At 44.5% G+C, this 27813-nt stretch overlaps 1 protein-coding gene across 2 annotated transcripts in view; it reads right to left on the bottom strand.

Annotated features, from left to right (window-relative positions):
* Window positions 1-241: 241 nt before the first annotated feature.
* LOC146830193 (prostate stem cell antigen-like) overlaps window positions 242-27813 on the bottom strand; it is a 78621-nt gene continuing 51049 nt past the window's right edge. The window contains exons 2-4 of one of the 2 annotated variants that reach the window (XM_085604420.1): window positions 22130-22249; window positions 5415-5636; window positions 242-416 (exon numbers count right to left, since the gene is read on the bottom strand). In XM_085604420.1, coding sequence (XP_085460546.1) covers window positions 5416-5636; window positions 22130-22249 — 341 coding nt within the window. In that variant the 3' untranslated portion in view covers window positions 242-416; window position 5415. The remainder of the gene's footprint in view (window positions 417-5414; window positions 5637-22129; window positions 22250-27813) is intronic. The other variant, XM_085604419.1, reaches the window with a different exon arrangement.

Here is a 27813-nt window from a genome sequence, read left to right as displayed (position 1 = left end):
ATGAGAAAAGTATCTGTGTCTAATGCAGTGGAGCGGCAAGAATGGTTGAAAGAAGAAACAATAGTAGTGGGTCAAAGTATGGTATGTCAAGTGCTTCAGGTTCAGAGGGGTTGAGCAAAGTGTACTCTGATGATGAATTTGGTGCGACAGAACCAAGCACACGTGTAAGGGCGAGACCTCAATGTTTGAAGGATGCTAAAAATTCTTGAATAGCTTAAATGTTACATGTAAGTATGATGCAGTAGGTTTAGTAATTTTATTTTAGTTTGGTAATGATAATTTTTTAAGCAAAGGAGAAGTGTTGTATTCTTTAGATCCTCTCCCTGGTGCTGGGTTCCTGTCACTTGGCAACCGTGGCTTCCACTTCTGGATTCTGGATTCTGGATTTCTAAGAAGATGTTGCTTGTAGGCGGCTGCTGAGGAGACAGACAGATCAGGGGTTGCTGCATGTTACGAAATAAAATCCTCTATCTCTTAAATTACCGTGTCCTGTCATCCCCAAAAAAAAGAAAGCCACATGGCTCAGGAGGATGGGGGAGACTGGCAAATGTTATGTCCTCATGAGTGAGGTGATTTTTGGCATAAGTATGGCCAATAATCTCAGTGGAAGATGACAGTTGGGGCAGGAAAGAGGGATTTATCACATGACTTTACTATATGGGAGGCGATAGAACTACATTAAACACTTTTTAAGCTCTTACAGTTGACTTCAATACTTCTCCTGCTGTATGTACCTCTGTCTTTGTTCTTTTGTGCAGCATCAACCAAATATAGTTAGCATAACCCCTTAATTGTATGTGACCATCTCATTGCAGTGAAAGAGATTGGTTTCAGATTTTTAGCACAGCCATGGAAATATATCAAAATTGCATACCCAAAGCAAAGATGAGTGACAATATGGAGTTTAGGTTAAGTTCAAAGAGCTCTTTATTATCGGTGACAGTTAAAAATTAGGAATGGAAACGTCAGTAGGGAACAATATGAAAGGGAGGGCTGAGTAGAGCTAATATCCACTGGATTGCTGTTGTGTTAAGCGATGTGTATGAGTTGGAGAGATGAACAGAACTTGAGGACAGAGAAACACAGTCTCTTTGTGAGGTTTTCAAGAGCAAGAGGGCTAAGCAGAGCCCAGAAATAGACAGTTAAAGTCTCTTTCAGAGGGTGGTTGGTGCCAGAGGGCTGAGCAGAATGAAATGTTAAAGAGTTAGTATCAGCTTAAGAATTTCATAAGAGGAGGACAGCTAAACAGACCCCATAGTTTGAAGGTCATTAGCTGAGCATAAGATGCTTAGAAGCTAGAGAGCGGAGGAGAACTGAGAGACATAAGGTTAGTGTCTCTTTAAGAGAGATGGAGAAGCAGGAGAAATCAGCAGAGTCCACATATAGAAGGCTAGTGCCTTAGGCTGTCTAGGGACCATCTCTACTTGGCCTTTGTGGACTTCAGGGCAGCCTTTGACTTGGTCCCAAGACAGAATCTTTGATCAACTATGGCTGCCTTGGGCATTGACACACCTTTGCTGGATATTATTATAAGAGTCTATAGTAACACCACAGCACAGATTAGATGTGGTCCAGGCGGTGATCTGACTGACTCAATTCCAGTACTACGTGGAGTAAGGCAAGGGTGTGTACTTGCACCCATGCTTTTTTCACTCTATATAAATGTTGCGGTGTCCTTCTTAGATGAGGGCATAAATGACTTTCCCAAACTAGCTGGTTGCTCCACCCAAGCGCTGCTAATTGTAAACAACATTCTTCTGCTTTTCCGTACTCCATCAGGGTCCCAAAATCTTCTGAATAAATTTCAGGAGTTTTGTTCCATCCATAGGCTGGAGGTGAACACCTTCAAAACAAAGATCATGGGGCATATTTACAAGCAAGTGGCAAATCATGTTGTTAAGCCAAGAAAGCTAATGACAGACTTCATCACTTTAGAAACACAAGGCTGCACCATATTTACTAGAATATGGTGCAACCCTGCGTTTCCCCCTGTGCTGGTGCTAAATTAAGCTGGCTAGCACCAATACAGGCCCCCTGCATCATAGTCCAAGGGTGCCTGTGTTGACGGGAAGATTGTTTATGTGCAGGAAGGTCCCCCTTCCTACACTTAAGCAATCTTTAAATGCTGTTTTGCATCGTCTATGTGTGCTGCTTAATGAAGCTCACAAAGAAGTTGCAAAACAGCATTTTTTGAATGAATGTTTATGTGCCGGAATGGGGACCTTCCTGCACATAAAAAATCATTGGTGTTTTGCTGTTTCCATGTGTGCTGCCCAATGCAGCACACATGGAAACAGCAAAAAAATAGGATAAATAAAGCATTTCTCCTCATTTCACTTGTTTAAGACTTTTTCCCTAGTCTTACTTTTGGCGCTGCCTCCTATTTACTCTGCTCTTGTAAGTAGGGGGCAGCGTCAAAATCAATGGGTAATGCAGTGGAACGCCCACCAAGTGGCTTAACGCTGCCTTGTAAATAAGGCAAAGCCCCTGTTACCTGAAAGTGACGTGTGGAGACGATAGGGGCTTGAAAATATGCCCCATGGTGTTTAACCCACACAAATCACACAGAGGGAACTTTCAACTGAACATGAAACCCTCCAGGTAGTAGGTAAATTTGACTACTTGGGCATCGGTATTGATAAGAGCAGGGCATGAAAAGCCCAGTTGAATAAGAGTGAGGTGGTTCTTTTACATTCTGCCTCTGCCATCACCAAGAAGTACAGGGAAACTACCCCTAGGTGTATATCCCCAGCTATTGAGATATATAGGGGGAAAGCACAGGCAGCTGCTTTATATGGTGCTAACGTTTGGGGGACTTCCAACACCACAGGCCTGATATCAAAGGAAAATATATTTTTTTCAGATCTCCATTAGGCCTCCGCCCACTCTTCTATGACACAGGATTAAAAAGGGTGGGTGACCTACCAGAGTTAAAACCGCTTCTTTATTGGGTGAGGCTTGCTTGACCCCTGAACCTTTCCACTGCAGGCTAACTCTGAAGGACATCATGTCCCATAAAAACACTCATCTTCTCCTCTGGATAAAACATGTCAAATTCTATCTGTGTGACCTGGGCTTGAGTGATTTCTGGACTAATCCATTTTCAGTGGGGGTAGATACAAAGGGTAGAGTCAAAGTGGCATTCTGGGATAAGAGAGTTAATAACAATCACCAAAAAGTGAGTTCTTGGGGGCTGGTAGAGCCTTTCTTGGCTTGTAAAGTTGTCCCTCCCAAGAAAGCATACATAGACTCATGTTCAACCACCAATGGCACACACATTGTACATCAAGTTTAGATTAGGAACACTTCATGTAAATAAGTTCACACATAAATGGAAGTGTTGCAAAACGATTTCCCCAAACTGTGATACTTGTGGAGATGCCACTGAGGATGTTGAACATGTCCTCTTTTTTTGTCCTGCCTATAATAGAGCGAGACAGAGATGAACCAAACCACTATGCACTCTGAGGTGTGAGGGTATACCGGGAGGTCTACTGCATTTTGAGATGGGACACTAGCCAGGTAGTGGTATATGGTGTTAGTCGATATCTCTACATAGTGTGGCTACACAGGAAAAAGCAGGGGGCATTGTTTTTACTCGATATATGTTTTAATAATCGATCAGTATTCATTCATGTGTCCCATGATGTTCTTGGGCTGATGTATTCGGGTACTGTAGATCCTATACTTTTACTGGGAAAGTGTCAGCTGCTATATTGAATTTTCTTTACACCAAGACCTTCCTTTATAGTCAATTACGTGTTAGTAGAAATGGACAGTGAATGGGAACATATCGTTTTTAATGCTTGCATTGAGCTTTATAACTTGTAAAAATGGTTTTATGATTGTAACTATTTTAACAAAGCAAAATTTGATTTCGAAAATGTTATTAATCCCTTGTCTATAATTTTTTTATATACTTTTATGGGTTAAAGAAGCTAAATAAAGATGAACTGACAGCTCAGACATGGAAGGCTAGTGTCTCTTTGATGAAGAACAGAGCTCTGAAATCAGTTAGTTTCTCTTTAGGAGATTTGCAAGTGCAGGAGACTTCAGCAGAACCAAGAAATAAATGACTCTCTCAAGTCTCAAGTGCAAGAGAGTGAAGCTGAGCTTACAGATATAAAGTTTGTGTCTGTTTGGGAGATGGAGGAATAGGAGAGAGCAGCAGAGATGAGAAATAGGTGAGTAACTCTTTAATGGCAGAGCGGAGATCCGAGATGGGTTGGTGTATTTTTAAGAGAATTGTAAGATACGTAGAATGCATTGGAACTCAGATGTAGAAGGTTTGTGTTTCTTCAAGAGGTTTCTAGGCTCAGTAGGTCCACAGAGACCAGACATAGAAAGTAAAGGCCATAATTATGAAAAAGTGTTGCAGCGCAGCAACTGATCATGCAGCACTGTGTCACTGATTCCTGTCCTTTCCCCTTCACTGGAGCACAATGCGCTGCCTAGCACCAACGCTGGCACCCTTGTACCATGGTGCAAGTGTGCCTGAGTAGCTTGCAGTGTTGTGTTTCTGCAAAAAGGGCTCCTTCCTGCACAAAAACAATCCTGAGAGGTTTTTCCAGAATGCAGCACTCATAGAAAGAGGAAAAACAAGGAGAATTAAAGATATTTCTACTTGTTACTCCTCTTCCGGGCAGAATATATTTTCAGACCATTCCCAGGTTTACTTGTTCTTGTAAATCTGGGGAAGTGTCAAAATCCACGGATGTTGCGTGGGAACACCCACGCTCCACCCATGGAAATGCCTCCCTTACGCAGAGTAATGCAACGTAGCAGTTTGCGCTGTTACATTTGAGATTTATGAAGCCAGTCAGGACCATGCAAAGTGGCCTTCTACTGCTTGATAAATCTCATTTGCGTCGCTCTTGCACTATGTTTCGTGGTACAAGAGCGACCAAAGGGGCTTATAAATAGGCCCCTTATTGTCTCTTTAACACAGAAGAGCTGGGAAGACCTCGGCCATAGAAAGTTAGTCGCTCTTCAGCAAATCTGTATGAGCAAGAGAGGTGAGCATAACTCTGAGAGAGTAGGTTATTGACCCTCTTTAATAACTCTAGTAGAGGACCTAGAGAAATTATCATTTATTAAGATGACCGTAACATTGCTACTTTCAGTGACGATATAATCAAACTTTTAGAGCTGGGCACCTGCCCCCACATGTTCAACTCCTAACTGTGGAACGCATGTCACTTTATGCTATAACAAACATGATCCATTAAGGAAGAAGACACATGTGAAAAGAAGCAGCTTACACTCCTTGGACATTGACAAGATGCTGCAGCCAACCACTTCTGGAAGCCCCCACATTGAAGGCATGCCGGGGTTCTGCAGTTACCTCATGGTTTAGATGCACCACCTGGAGCACATGTGAGGCTGTGATAGGTAAACCATTTCAAGATACTTACCTCAAAGCACAGCTCTGACCACGAGGGCGCTGATGCCCGCTGCCAGGGAGAGCAGCGTGTAACTGATCCTTGCACTGATCGCTCCATTGCATTGGTTTGTACTGCTCACTACGTTGCACAGGTCACTGCTGCAGCAGGTAGTTTTAGTTGTCACACCATAGTAGTCAGTTTCCGTGCCCGCCGTACAGTATGACGCACAGGTCTTGGTGATGTATGAAGTCACTGTGAAGAAGTACAGGGATTATTTAAAATGAACTCAAAGACCTCACCTGGTCTCAGTATTAGAATAGAGAAACATAGGAGGTAGACAGAATCCGACACCCCTTCTGAGGCAGTAAATGCCATATCTTAACCTCTGGTTATCAGACTGACTCTGTTTGTTCTCCAGAGTATCTGCGTTCCCCTCTGCTGTTCTCATTTTTCAAAGCAGCCCTGTTTTAAATCAAAAGGAGCTTTTTCTCTTGCACCAATTCTGTGAGCAGCTGCATACATTCACTGCACTTTCTATAATAACAAACTCTGATGTCACTCCTGAGCCCACAGCTGACTTACATAGCAGGCTGTAGCCACGAACCATGATCTAATTGAGCAGCCTCTTATCCTGAGTGTTTTCTATCCCCTGGGCTACCTCAACTGAGTCTGCGACCTCTGTGCTCTGATCCAGAGAGTGTTCTTTGACACAGGTGACTCAACAACTGATGCTCTGGCATTAACCTTGGGAGTGTTCTATCTGTGACCTGTCATTTATGCCACAGGGCATCCTATCACCCGACCCCTGCAGCCAGCTAAAAGTGTGGCTTCTAAGACAGGGTGCATTCTATTAGCTGAGCTCCTCAGACAGGTGCAGGTGTGTCCTGTGACACTAGCGGTGTTCTATTACCTGAGCCACCAGCCAGCTGATAATGTGACCCCTATCCCTGGGTTTCTTTTATCATCTGACTCCCACACTTGCTTATACAGAGACCTCTATCCAAGAAAGTGTTCTGTCACCTCAAAGTAAATCCGGCTGTCACTGTGACTTCTAACCAATAGAGTGTTGGTATTTACCTGCTTCTACTTGCTCCAAAGTATATATAGTTTTGTTAAATTTATCAGTCAAACAGGATCTATAAAGCACAGCTAATCACCCGGGAGGGCATCCAGGCGGTAAGAGACAAGCTGCTGAAGTGGCATCATTTAAACAGCCAGGTCTTGAGTCCCCTTCTGAATTGCTGAAGAGTGGGTGAAATCTGGAGATGTAGGGGTGGCTGTTCCAGGAGTTAGTGGTGAGGTAGGAGAAGGATTGCCCTCCACTGTTGCTTCGGCAGATGCAGGGTGTGTGAGCGAAAAAGAGGGCTGTGGAGAGCAGGAGTCTGGAGGGTCGGTGAAAGCTCACAACCTGGTTGATGTGTGCTGGTCCTTGCTTGTGCAGGGCTTTGTAGGTGTGGGTCAGAATCTTGAATCGGTATGTCTTGTCAACAGAGAGCCAGTGGAGTTTCTTCAGGTGAGGGGTGATGTGGGTCCACTTGGGGTGATCGAGGATAAGTCTGGGCACTACGTACTGAATGGTCTACAGTCTCTTTAGAAGGTGTGTGGTAATTCCTGTGTGGAGTGGATTGCCATAGTCGAAGCAGCAGGTGATGAGGGCTTGAGTGATGATGCTTATGGTGGAGACTGGGAGCCACTTGAAGATCTTTGCAGAGTCAGGAAGCAGGCTGAGGAGACTCCATTGATCTTGTTCTTCATGGTAAGTTTTACAGTCCAAGACGATGCCAAGGATCCGAGTGTGGTCCGTTAGGGTGGGAGACGGGTCCCAATTCAACAGGCCACCAGGAGCCGGTTCATGGGGCGGTGTTGTTCCCGAATATCAGTGCTTCTGTATTGCCTGTGTTAAGCTTGAGTCAGTTGTTTTGCTTCAAGTCGGTGACGCTGGTCATGCACAGGTGTTAGGTGGCCCTCGTGGTTGATGGGTCTTCAAACAGAGAGATGATGAGCTGGGTGTCGTCTGCATAGTAGATGATGTTCAGTCAATGGCTTCTGACGATGTTGGCCAGGGGGTTCATGTAAGTTGAACAGAGTAGGGCTGAGCGATGAACCTTGAGGGACACCGCAGATGATGATGATGATGATGATGTATTTGACCCTTTCCCATACATGAAGTGACTCAAACCACTCACAATTTTAGAAACCTTTCTCTACAATACCCTGAAGTTGACTTTATCTTTCTATAAATGCACCATTCAGAATAAGTCAAATATTTTAAATGAGGCCTTCAGAATTGGATACACTACCCCAGATCTCACATCAGGAACTGAACAAAATATATAAGAAAAGTTACCACAGACTGAACACACTAGAGTTGTACCCAATAATCTAGACATCTTCATCATGCCCTAGGCTAGTCCAGCAGAAATGGCCAAATTAATTGAGATGTGGGCTCCAGATGATACCTAGAGACCCAATCACTTATCAACAGTTCAATCTCAGTCTCATCCTCATCTCTAAAATTGACATCAAACCCCTAAGAAACTCCTCCTGATCGCATGGGCTTGACACAACCTCCTCTGACTCTGCCAAGGGGATTATGTAAAATATGGAACACTTGTAAAACTAAAAAACAGGGCTGTGTCATTCATGTGATATTATTTACCAACAGAAAGCATTTTTAAATCTTAAAAGCACTATGTATAGAGGTAGATACAGATGTGCAAATTTTACACAAAATACATCAAAAGCCATTCTTCAATAAAACAAAAAACATTTAAGAATCTGCTGCTATGGGAAATGCTTGTGTTTAAAAAGTAAATGCAAAGGGAGAAACATTAATATATTTTTAAAACTATTTTCAGTTGCTGTAACTAGTGATAGAATGTCGCTTAGAGTCCTATTCAATTAGAAACAAATGTGGGGTTCCTTTTTTGCAGGTGGAGGTGGATGTGGTTGTGTTAGACCTTAGAGTAGTCTTCTATCAACTTTTTGCTGCTTACCTACACTTTTTGCTGTATCTTTTTGATGGCATTAGGACTCTGAGCACTTTACCACTGCTAAACAGTGCTGAAGTGCATGTGCTCCTTCCATATAAAAAGTTGACATTGTATATACCTGATTGGCATATTTAGTTTACTCATAAGTCCCTTCGAAAGTGGTTACCATATATCCTGGGCCTTTAATCTAAATGATACTAGTGGGCCTGCAGCACTGGTTATGCCATCCACACAAGTAGCCTTTAAACCTGTCTCAGGCCTGCCATTGCTGGGCCTGTGTGTGCAGTTTACTTTACATGGCATTTAAACCATTTCCTAAGCCTTAAACTTCCCTTTTATTACACATAATTCACCCATTACGTAGGCCCTATGTAGCCCTAAGGCCAAGGTAGGACATGTACTTTTAAGTGGTACAGTTGGATTCAACATTACTATTTTAGAAATGCCACTTTTAGAAGGTGGATATTTCTCTGTTCTTAACTTTGCTCTGTGTGCCTGCAGCCTGTCCCCAATACATGTCTAGGCTGTAAGACAGCTACACTTTGTGCACTCCCTATAGACAGCCACAAACTCAGGAAGAGTGGGTGTGACAGAGGACTGATCTGCATTCAACTGCATTCTGATAGCCTTCCTGGGCACCACTGTGCCAGTCGGAATCGATATATCGCTCTTCGACGCCGACACGTAGGCTTTTCAATGACAGCGGTTCCATAGCCTGCGTGGCCTGACATTGACGTTCTGTGTGGCTAGACGATGATGCATTGCCTTCATCTGTATGGAGCTCGACGACGACGGGGAGCCCCACTGTGTAAATTGGAACTGATGTGTTGTGCTCTCGATATCCACTTTTTGCTCTATCCAAGGTACTTTTTTCAGCAGCACCAGCGTGCATGTTGTAGCTGGCCTGGCGTCCATCACGTTCAGCCTGAACTTTGTATTTGTACTGGTCCTTCATAATGTCAAGTAACCTTTTGACTGCTAATGACTGCTAAACGCTATTTTTGTGTTTATTCTATAAAAATTCATATCTAGAATTTTAGTGATTGGATTTTTGTCATTTTGGTCGTGCGCTACTCAGATAAATATTCTCTATTTTTCTAAACCCGTGTGGAGTCTTTTTATGTTTTTTTCATTGTGTTAATGTGTGTTTCAGAAATACGTCACACATTGCCTCTTAAGGTAAGCTTGCCTGTTCTGTGCCAAAGCTACCGGAGGGTGAGTACAGGTTAATTTAAAGTGTGTATCTAGGTTACCCTGACCAGGATTGTGGTGCCTACTTGGACAGGGTACAAACCTCTGCCAACAAGATACCACATTTCTAGCACGGGGATACAGGAGGCTATAATGAAACATAATATGACCCACATTAAACTTTGTGTCATTTCATGTTCTTGCATTCAATGGTTATTAATTCTATAATTGTCCCTCCTATGAGTTGACACTTTTTATCTCATAATGGTTACGGGGTCTGTTCAAGACTGTGACATGGTTTGTGTCTTCTAATAAATATTCTGCTTGACGGAAGTTTTACCTATATGAGGCAAAAGAGTACATTTTTATGAGGACCATGTCTAAAGAATTAGTTAGCATGGCTGAGCTCCCTGAATTCTGCACAATGCCATTCAGTTGAAAAGAGCACTTGTCTAGGAGCACACAATTTTGAAACCTCAGCTACCGCTTGATACACATACACACAACTCAGACCCTCATTAGACAGAGCACTCCTCCATTAAAGCTCTCTGAACATACAACTGTTGTCCTCATCTACCTCTCAACAAAAACTTTGCGCAAACCTTTGTTAAACTGAGTACTTCCCCACCCAATGTAAGAGGTCACATTGCTGTGGCTCTCATATGTCTCTCAATAAACCTCGACACAGCTCAGACCCTTCTTAGACTATGCACTCTCCTACTCAATGTCTGTGAGTACACAACACTGTGGTCCTCACCCACCTCTCAACATAGACAGCGCTCAGATCCTTCTTTGATTGAGCGCTGCTCCACTCAATGTAAGAGGTCACACTGCTGCAGATCACACACATGTCTAAAAAACCATAGAGACAGCTCAGACCCTTCTTAAATTAAGCTCTCCCTCACTTTAAATCCAAGCTCAATTCACTGTAGTCCTCAGTTACCTCTCAACAAATGTAGAAGTAGCTCAAACCCTTCTTATACTGAACACTTTCCACCCACAGTCTCAAATATATAGATTTCCGTTCACATCGAATGGGAAACATCTGTAAGAAATAGGGTTGTTGGTTGAAAGGGGTGTGAGCCCTGGTCAATCAGCAACCACAACCCTTATCAGGATAAGGAACAAGTCAACCCTAAAGTAACCTGTGGTCAACCCATAGTAGCTTGGCACAGAGCAGTCAGCCTTATCTCAGAGGCAATGTGCAGAGTATTTTTTGGAACATTTGAAATAGAAATAAAGGAAAAAACATCACACAAAAAGGATCTCACACCAAGATAATAAAGTAATTTGTAATAAATAAACCAAGATCAAAATGACAAAAATACAATCAGATTTTAGTGAAAATAGCTTCAAAAAACACAATGTGCCAACTGTGGCTATCCAGTTGTGCCAGACTGGGACAAAGTCACAAGTTCAGGCCGACCACAATGGAGCACAAGCCAGCTACAGAGAATCAGTTAGGCCTACTGAACAAAGTACTTTAAATCTGGTTTGCAGGGAGCTGTGAGGATCCACATCAAAGATGTGTTGTGCAGCCAAAGTGATGTTGAAGCGATGCGGCAATATGAGGGCTTGAGTCATAATCAAGGACATCCTTGACAGGTCTTGCAATGCAAAGTCCAGAATCGAGGATGCGGCCTACTGTCAGGGTGATTCGTTGGTTCTGAGGAGCTGTAATGAGGAGCCCATAGTCAAGGCTGCCATCGACCAGGGGAGTGAAGACCTGTTCTAAGGATGCATCGCACAGTGGCGGTTCCAATGAGACTGCGAAAGCCATGCGGATCTACACAGCATGTCCAATCCAAGCAGCATTGGCAATGCGTCAGGCCTGCTTTGATTTTGCTGTGCAGCAGAGGACCCACAGAAGCTGGCAAAGCACATTATGCCCACTTTCAATGGTCCAAAAATGGGGTGGCACTACGTGGCAGGATAGACTCAGAGATGGCAGAGCCCAGGTGCAGGAGCAAGGTTGTTGGAAGCCCCTAGTGTCCCTGGGTCTTCTTATCAGGCCAGCCAACTAGCCCTTGAAGTCACACTAGGTTCTGGATTCAAGAAATACAGGTCCAGTCCTTCTCACTGATGCAAAAGGCAGCAGGTAAGCACAGCAGTGCATCAGTTCCTTCAAGTAGCAGTCCAGAAGAGTGGCAGTCCTTTCAGCAGCAAAGCAGTCCTTCTTCCTGGCAGAGTATCCACAGGTCCGGACGTATACTGAGGTCAAGTAATACCTGGTTGTTCCTTCGAAGTGGGGGGGAAAGCTTCTTGTCATGCCTTTGAAGTGCTCAAGTGCCCTGCCTTCCTGGTGCTGGCTCCAGACTAACTACAGGGGGTATGCAGCCTTTTGTGTAGAGACAGAACACAGCATATTCATGTGCAAGTGCCCCTGGGTCCAGCTCCTCTCTCCCATCCTGCCTATGATGGTCCATCCAGGCACACCTCACCTCTCCATTGTGTGTGGCTTTCTAGAAGGAATACACAAAGCCCAGCTGTCATCTACACCCTTGTGACCAGGAGACAGGCTGCAGAACAAAATGACAAAGACAGAAAAATTATGGATGGGATGCTTGAATTCATTTTAGCCACTGGTAATTTTCTGGGTCCGCATCCCAATCTATTGTTATTTTGTAAACCATGGCACCTCAGTTTGGATCTAGCTATATCCAAATCAGCCTTGGCCCTTCTCCGATCGGAAAAGACCAACATGAACTGCTAAACCAAGTCCTGCCTGAACCGGCACATGAGCAACTCAGGACCAGTTTCACCCTACATATGGGCTCACCAGCCAGATACAGCTTGGTTCTCGGGACACAATGTGAACAGGACCAACATCTTCATCAGCCGGGTACACAGGTTGGTTGCAGTTACACAGTGTGCATGAGACCCACGTCTGGGCATGCCCGTCCCACGTAGCGTGACACAAAGAATATAAAATAATTATGGATGGAATGCTTCAATTAATCTTAGCCACTGGTAATTACTGGTGCCGCATCCCAATTCATTGTTATTTTGTACACCATATCACCTCAGTTTGGACCCAGCTATTTGCAAATCAGTCTTAACCCTGCTCCAACAGGAACAGCCCAGCCCACACTGCCGAAGCTAGAAAGCAAGAAACCAAGGAATGGTTTCGCACAATTATGAGCTTATCAGCCAGGTACAGCTTGGTTTTAGTGTCACAGTGTGCACTGAACCCAAGTCTGGGCAGACCCATCCCACTTAGGGTGACACACTGAAGTATACAAAAAAGTGATGGATGGACTATTTGAATTAATCTCAGCCACTGGTAAATTCTCCAGGCCACATACCAATTCATTGTTATTGTCCGAACTATGTCAGCTGAGTGAGGTACCATTTTTTATTGGGAGACTTGAGAGAATGCTGGGTGGGTGGAAGTTTGTGACTCCCCTACAGATTCCTGAACTTTGCTTATCAGAAATGTTAGGAAAATGTGTTTTTGTTGACAAAGTTTGAGGTTTGCAAGGGATTCTGGGTAACAGACCTGAAGAGAGCCCCACAAATCACCATATCCTGGATTCCCCTGGGTGTCTAGGTATAAAGAATGTTCAGGTTTGCTAGGTTTCCCTAGGTGCTGGCTGAGCTAGGTTCCAAAATACACAGCTAGTCACATTGCAAAAAAAAGGTCAGTTTTCACTTGCAAAATGTGATGTGTCCTCATTGCATTTCTTGTCGCGAGCACAAGGCCTACCCACACAAGTGAGGTATAATGTTTATCCGAAGACTTTGGGGATTGCTGGGTGGCTGGAAGTTTGTGGCTCCCTGCTGATTCCAAAACTTTCCATCACAAAAATATGAGGAAGATTTCTTTTTTTTTTTACAATGTTTGCGGTTTGCAATGGATTGTGAGTAACAGAGCCTAGTGAGAGCTAGACAAGTCACTCAATCCTAGATTCCCCTAGGTGTCTAGCTTTAAAAAATGTATAGGTTTGCTAGGTTTCCCTGAGCTAGGGTTCAAAATCCACAGGTAGGCACATTGCAAAAAAAGGCAACATTTTCACTGAAAAAATATGATGTGTCACGTTCCAGTTTGGGATGTTTACTGTCGCGGGTACTATGATTACCCACACAAGTGAGGTACCATTTTTTCCGGGAGACTTCGGGAAATGCTGGGTGGCTGTAAGTTAGTGGATCCATGCAGATTCCAGAACTTTCTATCACAGAAATACGAGAAAAATGATTTGTTTTTACAAAGTTCGAGGGTTGCAAGGAACTCTGCGTGACAGAACATGGTGAGAGCCAAACAAGTCACCCCATCCTGGATTTCCCTGGATATCTAGTTTTCAAATATGTACAGGTGTGCTAGATTTCCTTATGTGCCGGCAGAGCTAGGTTTCAAAATACACAACTAGGAACATTGAGAGAAAGGGGTAAATTTTTACTGGAAAAATGTGATAGTCCACATTGCATGTTGGGCCATTTCCTGTTGCAGGCACTAGGCCTACCCACACAAATGAAGTACCATTTTTATTGAAATACTTAGGAGAACAAGTGTTATTACCAATTGACTGTCTTTGCATTCTGCCTTCCAAATTTAAGACAATGTGTAAAAAAGAAGCAATTTTGAAAAGTGTCCTTTGTTTCACATGCTTGTATGGGTACTCACAATTTCGGAGATGTACAAATAACCACTGCTTCTAAACTCTACATTTTGTGACATTTTGTACATATATAGTTCTCCTAGGTACTTATTTTTCACTCTTTATATTAGGTAATGGCTCTGGGTACCTCGGGTTCTTGGTGAACCTACAAGTCCTATATATCTTCATAAACAAAAGGGTCCATTGGACGTAATAGTATATTGCTTTAAAAAATCTGCCATACTTATAAGAAGTTGCAGGTGAAAACTTTGGCACAACTAACGAGTTTTTCCAACTCAATTTCAATAGTTTTTTTATTTCAATTGTTAGTTTCCATACAAAAGGATCTACACAAATGACCCCTTGCTGAATTTAAATTTTTGTATACTTTTCAGAAATGTCTAGTTTTCCGGGATCCATTATTGCTGTGATACCCATTTCTACCATTAACTGGAAGGAGGTTGAAAGCACACAAAATAGGAAAAATAGGCTATGTCCCAGTAAAATGCCAAAACTGTGTAGAAAATTTAGTTTTTCCGATAAAAGTCTGCCTTTTCCTGAGAGATGGGAAAATGGTGATTTTAGCACCACAAACCCTTTTGTTGATACCTTTTGCAAGGGACAAAAGAGACGCTTTATTCTGCAGTACTTTTTGCCAATTTTTCTTAGAAAAAACTAAAATTAGCTGTATTTTGGCCAATTTCTCTGTTCCCTCCAGGGGAATCCACAAACCATGAGTACCTTTAGAATCCTCATGATGTTTGAAGAAAAGGAAGCAAATTTGGCTGGATACCTTATGTGGACAAAATGTTACAGGGGCCTAAGTGCGAACTACCCCAAATAGCAAAAAAAAGGCTTAGCACGGGGGGGGGTGGGGGGGTGGGGGGTAATGCCTAGCAGCGAAGGGGTTAAAAGTGTACATCCGTGGTTGTTTGGGCACCAGAAGAGAGTTAGGAAACTTCTAAAAACGTTTCCTCCAAGCTAGTGGTACTTAGAAACTATTCTAAACTTTCTTACTTTCAGACTTTCACTGGGACCAATCCTCTTGATGTATCCGGCACGGTCTCCTTCGAGGTTGGCCTTCAATTGCATCTTGGTCCCAGTCTACCACGACCATTGACTATCATTGGTACTGTATGTTTTCACTGTATTGACGTTTTGTTGTTTTGATGTCATTCTGGGGATATTTACAAGGAAGTGGGGGAGCGCTGCGTTAGCCTTCTTTTTTTTAATGCCACGCTCCCACACTTCTGAAATGCGGAGCTGCACCGTATTTACAACAATACGGAGTAGCTCTGCATTTCTACCTGTGCTGGTGCTAATTTAGCTACCTAGTGTCAATGTAGACACCCTTGCACATTGGTGCAAGGGTGCCTGTGTTGAGGGGAATGATTTTTTATGTGCAGGAAGGTCTCCCTTCCTGCACATAAACAATCTGAAATGGCATTTTGAAATTTCAATGTGTGCTGCTTAATGCAGCACATTTAGAAGTTGCAAAACAAATTTTTTTTAGACAATCAATGATGTTTTGCTGTTTCTATGTGTGCTGCACAATGCAGCACACATAGAAACTGCAAAAACGAGGCGAAATTAAAATATCGCCTCTCCTTGTTGCTCCAGGCCATCTTTTCCCTGGTCTTAATTTTGGCTCTGCCCCATATTTACACCACCCTTGTAACCATGGGGCATGGTCAAAATCAGTGGGTGTTGCGATGGAAGGCCCACCGCAACACCCATTGTCCCCCCCTCTGATGCTAACTATAGCATGAATGAGTGCCTTATTCTTAACGCTGCCTTGTGAATAAGGTGAAGCCACTATCGCCACCACAACATCAAGAAATGTGGCAGTGTGGTGGTGATAGGGGCTTGTAAATATACCCCTCCGTTTATTAAATGTTGCTCTATATTCCTAATTCAGTTTTATCATTTTACATTTTGGATTTGTAAATACTTTACACCTGACCCCTGTCTCCTCTGTAACACAAAAAGATGATGGACGAAATGGTGAACAGAACAGTGTCAAACATTCACCCTAGTCACAGATCTGGGCTTAATCCATCATCCTCATGACATTCCAGTTTGGACCCAGCCATATGCAAAACAGCCTTGACACTGTTCCTCACGGGAACAGTCCAGCCCGAACTGCCAGGTCAGGTCCTCCCTGCCAGGCAAGACCTCTGACGTCCTGGTCAGGAAACTGCTCTCCGTTCGCACAGCTCTGTCCTTAAGGCACTGCCCCCAGCACCATCTGGTCTACAGGTAAGTGTTTGAGGCCCTCCTCTACCCACAGGCTCCTTCCTGCGCCTCATCCCTGGTGGTCCACTGGCAGAGTCTTGCTCTTATACTAGTTGGCTCTGCCAGACTTTCTGTTTTTTTCAGTTTTTGTCTATTTGTGCCTTTTTATGCATGTATGCCTTTTTTGTCTATGTGTGCCTTTTTGTCTTTTTGTGCCATTTTTCTGTTTGCTGTTCCCACTGTTTTATTTTTGATTTCCCGTTGCCTTTTCACTCCGTTTCCCACAGCTGCTGCCCCTGCAGCTCCTTCCCCCCTGCGCGATCCCGCCTCCCAGCTGCTCTCCCTTCCCCCGACCCCTACTTAATGGCAGCCATTGCAGGACAGAGCGAGCAAGACCTCTGACATCCTGGCAATGAAACTGCTCTCCCCTTGCGCAGCTCCATCCTTAAAGCACTAACCCTAGAGCCTTCTGGTCTCCAGATAGGTGTTTGAGGCCCTCCTCCACCCACAGACTCCTGCCTGCACCTCAACCCTGGTGGTCCAGTGGGGGAGCCCTGCTCTTTTGCTGGTCTACTATGCCAGCCTTTGTTTTTTTCTGTTTTTGTCTATTTGAGCCATTTTTCAGTTTGCTGTTACCACTGTTTTGTTTTTGTTTTCCTGTTGTCTTCTCACTCCCTTTCCTGCCACTGCTCACCCCACAGCCCCTCCTCTCCCTGCATGTTCCCCTCCCGCCCCCCAGCTGCTCTCCCTCCCCTGACTCCTACTCAAAGGAGGCCACTGAGCATCAGGGCGAGCAAGATCTCTGACCTCCTGGTCAGGAAACTGCTCTCACTCGTGCAGGTCTGTCCTTAAGGCACTGTCTCCAGCGCCTTCCAGTCTCTAGGTAGGTGTTCGTGGCCCTCCTACACCTGCAGGCTCCTGTCTGACCCTCATCCCTGGTGGTCCAGTGGGAGAGCCTTGCTCTTCTGCTGGTCCGCTCTACTGGCCTTTCTGTCTTTTTCTGCTTTTGTCTACTTGTGCCTTTTTGTCTATTTGGGCCTTTTTTTGTCTATTTGGACCTTGTTGTCTATTTGTGCTGTTTTTTCTGTTCCCACTGTTTTTGTTTTCCCATTGCCTTCTTGCTCCCTTTCCCACCACTGATGCTCCTGCGTGTTCCTGTTACCGCCTCCCAGCTGCTCTCCTTCCCCCAACCCCTACCTAATGGCAGCTGCTGTGCAGCAGGTCTGCTGGCACACCAAATGCAAGCCCTTCTGTGCCTGTTCGCAATCCATCCGCGACCAGCTCCAGGGACCCTGGTCCTCCGACCTGCCCGCCGCTATGAAGCAACCCTCCACGCACTCAACCCTGGACCCAAGAACAACCGCCAACTCTCGATGCTGAGCACCACCCAAGGCCCGTTCTTCTGCCGACACTGCCACTGCACCTTCACCCACCTTCAGACTCCGACAGCTACCGCCAATCCATCGGACGCCAGCGCAATCAGACCCCTGAGCCACAGCCTTCTCAACGTACGCTCCCTGCACAGACACGCAATAGAAATCTTGGACCTCCTCTACACCCTCTCGCCCGATGTCACCTTCCTCACAGAGACCTGGACCAACGCCGGCTCTACACCCAACATGGCAACCATCTTCCCCAACAGGTACAAGTTCCAGAGAAAAGACTGCCCCAACAACCCTGAAGGCGGCCTACCCATCGTCCACAAAAACTCCCTATGACAACCTCCACCTCTAACGACTTCTTGCCCCCTATGTAACACATCCACTTCCAAACCCAGGTCAACCCCAGAAAACTCTACGCAAAACTCTCATCTACAGCATCGCAGACCACATTGCACCCCACTCCCTCGCCTTCATTGATTACGTACTGCTCGGAGACCTGAATTTCCACCTTGTCAACCTCAGCCACCTCAACTCCACTGCTCTCCTAGACAATCTTGCTGACATCACCACCCCCACCCACAAGGCGGGACACACCCTCGACCCCATCTTCACCGGAGGAATCAACATTCGCTTCAGTCATACCATATAATCCCTCTGGACAGAACACCACTGCACCACTGCATCCACTTCTCCTTCTGGAAACTAGAGCAACATCACTGAAGAGCACCTGACCTCTGCCCTAAGCCTAACTCCTCCCCCCACCACAACCAACACCAACTCTGCAGCCAACAAACTCCACAAAAGATCACCCACTGAGCCAACACACTCGCACCTCTCCAGAACTCTGATAGACAGCACACCACGAAAGCCACCTGGTTCACCATGGATCTCCGAGAATCCAAACGCTTATGCCGACGACTCAAGAAAGCATGAAGGAACAGCAAAACCCCCGAAGCATGTACCACCTACAGAACCGCCATTATAGCACACCTCCAACTCATCAGATCTACATAAAGGAACTTTATTCAGGACATAATCTTCTCCAAATCCTACAACACCAAGGAACCACTCAACATCATACAAGATTTCACCAGACCTCCCAGTGAAACCTCTGACGTCCCTCCCTCCGAGGACCACTGCAACAAACTAGGATCATTGTTCCACCACAAGATTAGGGCAGTCTACGACAACTTCGACGGACATGAGCAATGGACAGACCTGACACCTTCCACCAACAACGCCACCCAGTCAACCATCCTCACCTGGACCCCTGTCACCACAGAAGACACCGCAAAGACCATGAGGAACATACACTCCAGAACACCCACTGACCCCTGCCCACTGCACATCTTCCACAGGGCCCTCTCTGCCATCTCACCAGAACAACAATGGACAATCAACTGCACCCTCAAAACAGGCACGTCCCCAATGACTGGAAACACACAGAAGTCAAACCCCTCCTCAAGAAGCCCTCCACAGTCCTGACAGACCTCAAGGACTTCAGGTCCATCTCTCTCCTCCCCTTCGCCCCCAAAGTCACTGAGAAGATCATCAACATCCAGCTAACAAACTTCATTGAATCCAACGACATCCGGCTTCCACAGCAACGACAGCACCGAGACTGCCCTCCTAGCCGCTGCCGACGACATCTGCAAACTCCTCGACCAAGGTCACACTGCAGCCCTCATTCTACTAGACCTCTCAGTAGCCTTCAACACCATCTCCCACTGCAACCTACCCACCAGACTCCACCATACAGGGAATTGCCCTAGACTAAATCCTCTCGTTCCTCGCAAACTGAACTCATAGAATAAGACTCCCGCCCTTCCTCTCTGAACCAACAGAGATCAGTTGCAGAGTACCCCAAGAATCCTCCCTCAGCCCACCCTGTTCAACACCTACATGGCCCCCCTCACAACCATCGTCAGAAAATGCAGACCCAGCATAGTATCCTATGCCGACAACACCCAGCTTATCGTCTCCCTTACCAAGGAACCCAACATCACAAGGCACAACTTCCAGGAAGGAATTAAGGACGTCGCATCATAGATGAGCAGCAGCTGCCTGAAGCTCAACTCGGAGAAAACAGAAGTCCACATCCTCAGATCCACACTCTCTGTGTGAGGCAACACCTGGTGGCCCCCCACCCTCGGCAACCCTTCCACGCCCACAGACAACATCTGCAACCTCTGCATCATACTCTACGCCTGTCTCACCATGAATTGACAGATGAATGCTGTATCCTCCAGACGCTTCAACACCTTCCCCATACTCCGCAAAACCTTCAAATTGATTCCCCCAAATCCAGAAAGACCGCCAGCCACGCACTCATCACTAGCAGGCTGGACTAGAGAAACGCCCTATACGCTGGAATGAACAAATCTCTCTCCTACAAACTCCATAGTGTCCAGAACGCCGCAGCCAGACTCGTCTCAGCATCCCATGACAAAACCACATCACCCAGCACCTACGAGACCTCCACTGGCTCCCCGTCGACAAAAGAGTGACCTTCTAGCCGCTCACACACACCGACAAATCCCTCCACAACACCGGACCCCAATACCTCAACAAAAGAATCTCCTCTACGCCCCCAAGAGAAATCTCCGCTCCGCTGACCAGGGCTTGGTCGAAATCCCCGGCATCCACATAGCCAGAAAAGGAGGCATATCCTTCTTCTACATCGTGGCCAAGACCTGGAATTAACTCCCCCTCAGCATCAGACGAAGCCCCACCCTGCAAGCATTCAGGAGGAGCCTCAAGACCTGGGTCTTCAAATGACTGGAGCTGCCCAAATCCCCCCTCTCCCCAGCGCCTTGAGACCCTCATGGGTGAGTAGTGCGCTCTACAAATCCCTGATTGATTGATTGACTGATTAATTGATTGATTGATTGACCGGAAAACAAGCTTCCTGGGACCAGTTTTGTGTCATCACCCCTTATCAGCCATTCTAGCTTGAAACCGGTGGCCTAGCGAGCACGGGACCTGCGTTCGGGCATACCCTTCCCACGTAGTGTGAAAATGCAACACAAAAAGATGAAGGACGGAATGTTGAACATTGACAAACTTCACCCTCAGTCACAGATCTGGGTTTAATCCATGGGTATTTTGCCCGGCACACCATTACAGTTTGGACCCAGTCATATGCAAATCAGCCTTGACCCTGTTCCTCATGAGAACAGTCCAAACCGAACTGCCAGGCCAGGTGCTCCCTGTCTCTGTGCCATAGCGACCAAGTGTTTCAGCCCAGATTAATTTTGTAGTTTAAGGGTTCACCCGGACCAGGTTTGTAATTATGTATTTATTGTAATTTATTTATTGCACACATGCCCATTTTATTGACTATTAAATATGCTCAGACTTCAAGTAGGCGTGTGAGTGGGTTCTTCTTTTACACTTATTGAGTGACAGTTATTCTTGAAGGCTTGTGCAGGGGTTCAACATGCAGCAACGACCCCGCATAGAGTGTTCTCTAATTATACAAATAATCCACCTGTGTTCCATTTCTATTTTTGAATGTGCCGTCAGTGAGCAATGTTTAATCCCACCAGTAGGCATATATTGGCTCTTTCTTAGCTCCTGACACATTTGGTATAATCTTTTATTTTTTAACATGCAACGATTTCTGAAATAAATGACACAGTTCTATGTTTCCTTTTTATGCCCCCAACATCTGCTCAGATGGGTCACGTGTCCCAGGCCCTGGTCTGTCACTCACTGCCCAGCTGAGGTCAGTGTGACCTCCACTCACTCCTACTCGCACACCTCACACACTTACTCACGTGTAATATGGTCCAGTGTTGCCATGTAGCACCTGTGACATGTTACCTGTACTGCACATGTACAAGTTTGAATAATGCTTAATGTCATGTGATCTTAAATTACGCATAATAAATAAGTAATTAGTCGTTTTTACATTCGGTAGAAGGGAGCATGGGTGGGATGCATTGAAAGGATAAAGGGCCTGGGCATACTCATAGGATCAGTTACTCGGATCTAATCATGCGGCTGTTGTTCTTGTTTACTGAATAAAGTTATACTTTGCTGTTTTCTGTCTCTGTGCCCATTTACTAGTTCACAGCACCCCTCCCCCACAGCCTGGCCATCTCAGTTCGGTACCAAATGTTGCTTGTTGGAAATTCTCTGACTCACACCCCCACTCACAGTATTTAAAAAGATACGCCCTTGCAGTCAATATTACTTTTTGTATTAACACCACATCCAACATTTCCGAATTCCCTGGAAGCTGTGTACAAATACACGGCTAGGCCAAGTGCATTGTGGGAAATACCCGAGCGAGGTGGAGGCTTTATCTGAGATCAGCGTTAGCACCTGTTGTTAGACTCACTTACCGCCGCCGCCTGATGTATAGACGCTCTTGCAGTAAGAATGGTAGTAACTGGAACACGCAGTTGCCGTGCACGCAGAGTTGCTCGTGGCTGCTGTACATGTGTAACAATACAAGGCGTGACCTGAGGAAGAAGAAACACATGGTAAGAGGGTAATCCCATTCACTCATAACTTCCTCTCACTCCAAGGCCATGAAACAGTGTCTGTATGTTCCCTCTGAGCCTTTCACAGGCTGCTGTGGTTCAGCCTGTGTGAATTGTATGTGGTGCACTCTGTGGTGCTTCTGCTGTGGGTCCAACCCCAGCCTGTATGAACTGTATGTGATATTCAATTAGCTTCAATTCAGCACCAAGCCGTAAATTCAGAATAAAAGACATATGCTACATGGAAACATGAAAACAATCATCAAAAAAGACATATATTTACAAATGATGATAAAGGGCAATCACAATACTTACCCCCTAGACTGTGGGGCATACAATACAATCTACTAGTTGATTTGAGGCATCTTTATGCTTTAGAAACATTATTAATATACAATCCAACACACAGTGCATCGTAAAGTGTCACATGCATGTTCTGTCTGGCACATCTTTTTATAGCAGGACACCATATGTGATTTAGCATGTATTGCATCGTAAAGTGTCACATGCATGTTCTGTCTGGGACATCTTATTATAGCAAGACACCATATGTGATTTAGCATGCATTGCATCGTAAAGTGTCACATGCATGTTCTGTCTGGGACATCTTTTTATAGCAAGACACCATATGTGATTTAGCATGCATTGCATCGTAAAGTGTCACATGCATGTTCTGTCTGGGACATCTTTTTATAGCAAGACACCATATGTGATTTAGCATGCATTGCATCATAAAGTGTCACATGCATATTCTGTCTGGCACATCTTTTTATAGCAAGACACCATATGTGATTTAGCATGTATTGCATCGTAAACTGTCACATGCATGTTCTGTCTGGCACATCTTTTTATAGCAAGACACCATATGTGATTTAGCATGCATTGCATCGTAAAGTGTCACATGCATGTTCTGTCTGGCACATCTTTTTATAGCAAGACACCATATGTGATTTAGCATGTATTGCATCGTAAAGTGTCACATGCATGTTCTGTCTGGGACATCTTTTTATAGCAAGACACCATATGTGATTTAGCATGCATTGCATCGTAAAGCGTCACATGCATGTTCTGTCTGGCACATCTTTTTATAGCAGGACACCATATGTGATTTAGCATGTATTGCATCGTAAAGTGTCACATGCATGTTCTGTCTGGGACATCTTTTTATAGCAGGACACCATATGTGATTTAGCATGCATTGCATCGTAAAGTGTCACATGCATGTTCTGTCTGGGACATCTTTTTATAGTAAGACACCATATGTGATTTAGCATGTATTGCATTGTAAAGTGTCACATGCATGTTCTGTCTGGCACATCTTTTTATAGCAGGACACCATATGTGATTTAGCATGTATTGCATCGTAAACTGTCACATGCATGTTCTGTCTGGCACATCTTTTTATAGCAAGACACCATATGTGATTTAGCATGCATTGCATCGTAAAGTGTCACATGCATGTTCTGTCTGGCACATCTTTTTATAGCAAGACACCATATGTGATTTAGCATGTATTGCATCGTAAAGTGTCACATGCATGTTCTGTCTGGGACATCTTTTTATAGCAAGACACCATATGTGATTTAGCATGCATTGCATCGTAAAGCGTCACATGCATGTTCTGTCTGGCACATCTTTTTATAGCAGGACACCATATGTGATTTAGCATGTATTGCATCGTAAAGTGTCACATGCATGTTCTGTCTGGGACATCTTTTTATAGCAGGACACCATATGTGATTTAGCATGCATTGCATCGTAAAGTGTCACATGCATGTTCTGTCTGGGACATCTTTTTATAGTAAGACACCATATGTGATTTAGCATGTATTGCATTGTAAAGTGTCACATGCATGTTCTGTCTGGCACATCTTTTTATAGCAGGACACCATATGTGATTTTGCATGTATTGCATCGTAAAGTGTCACATGCATGTTCTGTCTGGGACATCTTTTTATAGCAGGACACCATATGTGATTTAGCATGCATTGCATCGTAAAGTGTCACATGCATGTTCTGTCTGGGACATCTTTTTATAGTAAGACACCATATGTGATTTATCATGTATTGCATCGTAAAGTGTCACATGCATGTTCTGTCTGGGACATCTTTTTATAGCAGGACACCATATGTGATTTAGCATGCATTGCATCATAAAGTGTCACATGCATGTTCTGTCTGGGACATCTTTTTATAGTAAGACACCATATGTGATTTAGCATGCATTGCATCGTAAAGTGTCACATGCATGTTCTGTCTGGCACATCTTTTTATAGCAGGACACCATATGTGATTTAGCATGTATTGCATCGTAAAGTGTCACATGCATGTTCTGTCTGGGACATCTTATTATAGCAAGACACCATATGTGATTTAGCATGCATTGCATCGTAAAGTGTCACATGCATGTTCTGTATGGGACATCTTTTTATAGCAAGACACCATATGTGATTTAGCATGCATTGCATCGGAAAGTGTCACATGCATGTTCTGTCTGGGACATCTTTTTATAGCAAGACACCATATGTGATTTAGCATGCATTGCCTCGTAAAGCGTCACATGCATGTTCTGTCTGGCACATCTTTTTATAGCAGGACACCATATGTGATTTAGCATGTATTGCATCGTAAAGTGTCACATGCATGTTCTGTCTGGGACATCTTTTTATAGCAGGACACCATATGTGATTTAGCATGCATTGCATCGTAAAGTGTCACATGCATGTTCTGTCTGGGACATCTTTTTATAGTAAGACACCATATGTGATTTAGCATGTATTGCATCGTAAAGTGTCACATGCATGTTCTGTCTGGGACATCTTTTTATAGCAGGACACCATATGTGATTTAGCATGCATTGCATCGTAAAGTGTCACATGCATGTTCTGTCTGGCACATCTTTTTATAGCAGGACACCATATGGGATTTAGCATGTTTTGCATCGTAAAGTGTCACATGCATGTTCTGTCTGGGACATCTTTTTATAGTAAGACACCATATGTGATTTAGCATGCATTGCATCATAATGTCATTTGCATATTTATTAAGTACTAACCCGCCACACAGGAGCACCCCGTGCAGAATACATGCCTTACTAAGTGATCAGACTAAGCGGGATTCACCATGAATCCTACAGCACTATTACCAGGTAATGCAGAGTGAAAGAGAGTGCTGTGTGTGATATCTTAGGTGCCCCTTGCTGCTAAACCCGCCCCACCATTTGCCTCTTTCTCCACATTCCCAGCAGAAATCCGCTTACACCGAAGCCCATTAGGCGGCTATTGTCATATCTGAGCATCTTAGAGGCCTCTTTGTGCTCTCTGACTCTCAGACTCCATATTTTCCTGCAGTTATTGTAAAGAGGACAGAAGAACAATACATGTTTAGCCATTTTTTGGGTGTCACCACACATTAAACACTGGACTTCATGATCCTTCTCAGGGTGATCTGGGCCCAATCTGCAGTAAAAGAGCCGAGGGGCAAGGTTCCAAGCCGAAGATGCAAATACAATCTCCTAGCTTGGGGGGGTTGTATCTCATCCAGGAATTTCTCATTCCTGTTTGAGTCCTTAAAAGTGATCATAGCTCCACTGGAAAAGCCGCACAGAGTCTGTATTTTGCCAAAACACTGACTTGAGCAAAGACTTGGATGTAGCCGATATACGTCAAGGGAGCTCCAGAGACTCTCAAGCCCTAGTTTCTGTGGGGTGGCCTTGATATACCTTATCCAAGGGATGTCTAATGAACCAGTTAGGGACAGAATTTCCTCCATGACCTGACGATAGGAGGTAAGCTCATGGGTGAGCCAGATTTCATTACAAGACCGGAGGCTACCATTATGCAAATACTTTTATTTGCTGCCCAAACATGCTGCCCTTTAAAGAATGTAACTACATCATAATAAGTAGAACATTGACAACATGACGAGTAGATTGTGTAGGCTCTCATCTTCCTGTTTTGTTCGCTGCTCTGACACAGCTAAGTACTCTTTCCATCTATGGTTTAACTTCTCTTGATTATGTATGATTTCTTGAACTCTGATAATTTATTTAATGCCTTTTATTGTTGTACATCATAGTTAAGGTTTGTTTGTCTTGTATTTATATTATACTAATGCTGTAACTAATTAGGCGCTTTCAGCTTTTGCTTTCTACTGTTTATACGCTTAGCACGTTTTACTTTCAACCTTCCCCTTGTCCAATTTATGGAAGGGAAGAATGTCTAATTGTATTTCATGCGGAACGATCACCTCCCGATCGTAATACTCACAGGTAAGTGCTGGTTTGATTTTTTTCGCGATTCCGCTCCTGCAAGCACTCAAGGGGCACCCGGTTTCAGCTCCTTTTATTCAGTTTATCTTTCGTTTACAAGGTTTTAACATTAAACAGCGGGAACGGAGGTTGCCTCCTTTGAAGTCTGGTGTCCTAGCAACATGCTAGGATACGAGACGCGCTTCACGCTTATGCAAGCAGGAAGACGCGTCTCCTTTTGAAGAATCGACGTCAGTTTCCCTAACTACGCTGCCTCTTTCACGAGCGCATAACGACAACACCTCAGAGTTGGAGCCTCTCGGATGGTTTTTGGTATACAATTTTCACATATTTTATACAAGATCGCCCCCTGGTGGCCTCTTTTTACGCTGATTATTTCTTTTGTGATTACAGTGCAAAATCTGCACAACCGTGACAAAGCCCTGCCAGGGCGAAGTGTTAACAAATTTGATTTTGATACTACCTCTCATATCAAAGCTAATTATATCTATAATTATGAACCCTGATGCTAATACCCCACCTCAGGCCACTAAAGAACCTTTGGGGGATAATTTGAAGAAACGAATCGACCAAGAAGTCAAGTTATCAGTCAGCTAGGCAATTAATGCTGCTCTACTTAAGAGGAAGAGGATCTCCCCTCCTCAAGAGATCTATTTCTCGCTTTCTGATGGGGACTCCCCCTCTGGCAGTGGACCGCAGATAAGGGGTAAAGTACTTCAAAAGAAAAAACACATGAAGGAGGCATTCACAATGCTATTGAATTTTGTAGCCCTCGCGCTACAAGAGATGTTGGTGCTCTTAGCAGCACAATAGAGAGATCCCAGTTTCCGGGGACTGGGAGAAGAGGTGCCCATAGCGGCATTATAGAGGATGGTATTTTATTCAATACCAATGATTTAAGTGATGATTCTATACAATTTTTGGATGAGGACGAATTTATCTTTGATCCCCAAGATACCTCCGAGGATCTTGATGAAGACTTAGATCAGCCTTCAACCTCCTCACTTACAGTTAAAGACTCCTTCGGTCAGGAGATGTTCAGTCCCACTGCCATTCGACATCCTCACAGTACGGAATGGTGGCCTATGACTTACGTTGGTAAATATTTATCCAAATGGGTAAGGAAGCCCTTGGACAGAGATACACACAATGTATTGCGTAATGAGTGCCCTTGCCCCGCTTCAGAGGATAAGATCTGCAATACCCCCAACCTTGCCCCCGAAATAATCACCTTCCTTTTTAAATCAGGGAGGGATCCAAGAAAAGGAATTGA

The sequence above is a fragment of the Triturus cristatus genome, chromosome 5_1, assembly GCF_964204655.1.
Source record: "Triturus cristatus chromosome 5_1, aTriCri1.1, whole genome shotgun sequence".
NCBI classification, from domain to species: domain Eukaryota; kingdom Metazoa; phylum Chordata; class Amphibia; order Caudata; family Salamandridae; genus Triturus; species Triturus cristatus.
The sequence above is the reverse complement of the archived record's forward strand: the minus strand, read 5'-3'. Positions and strand labels throughout refer to the sequence as shown.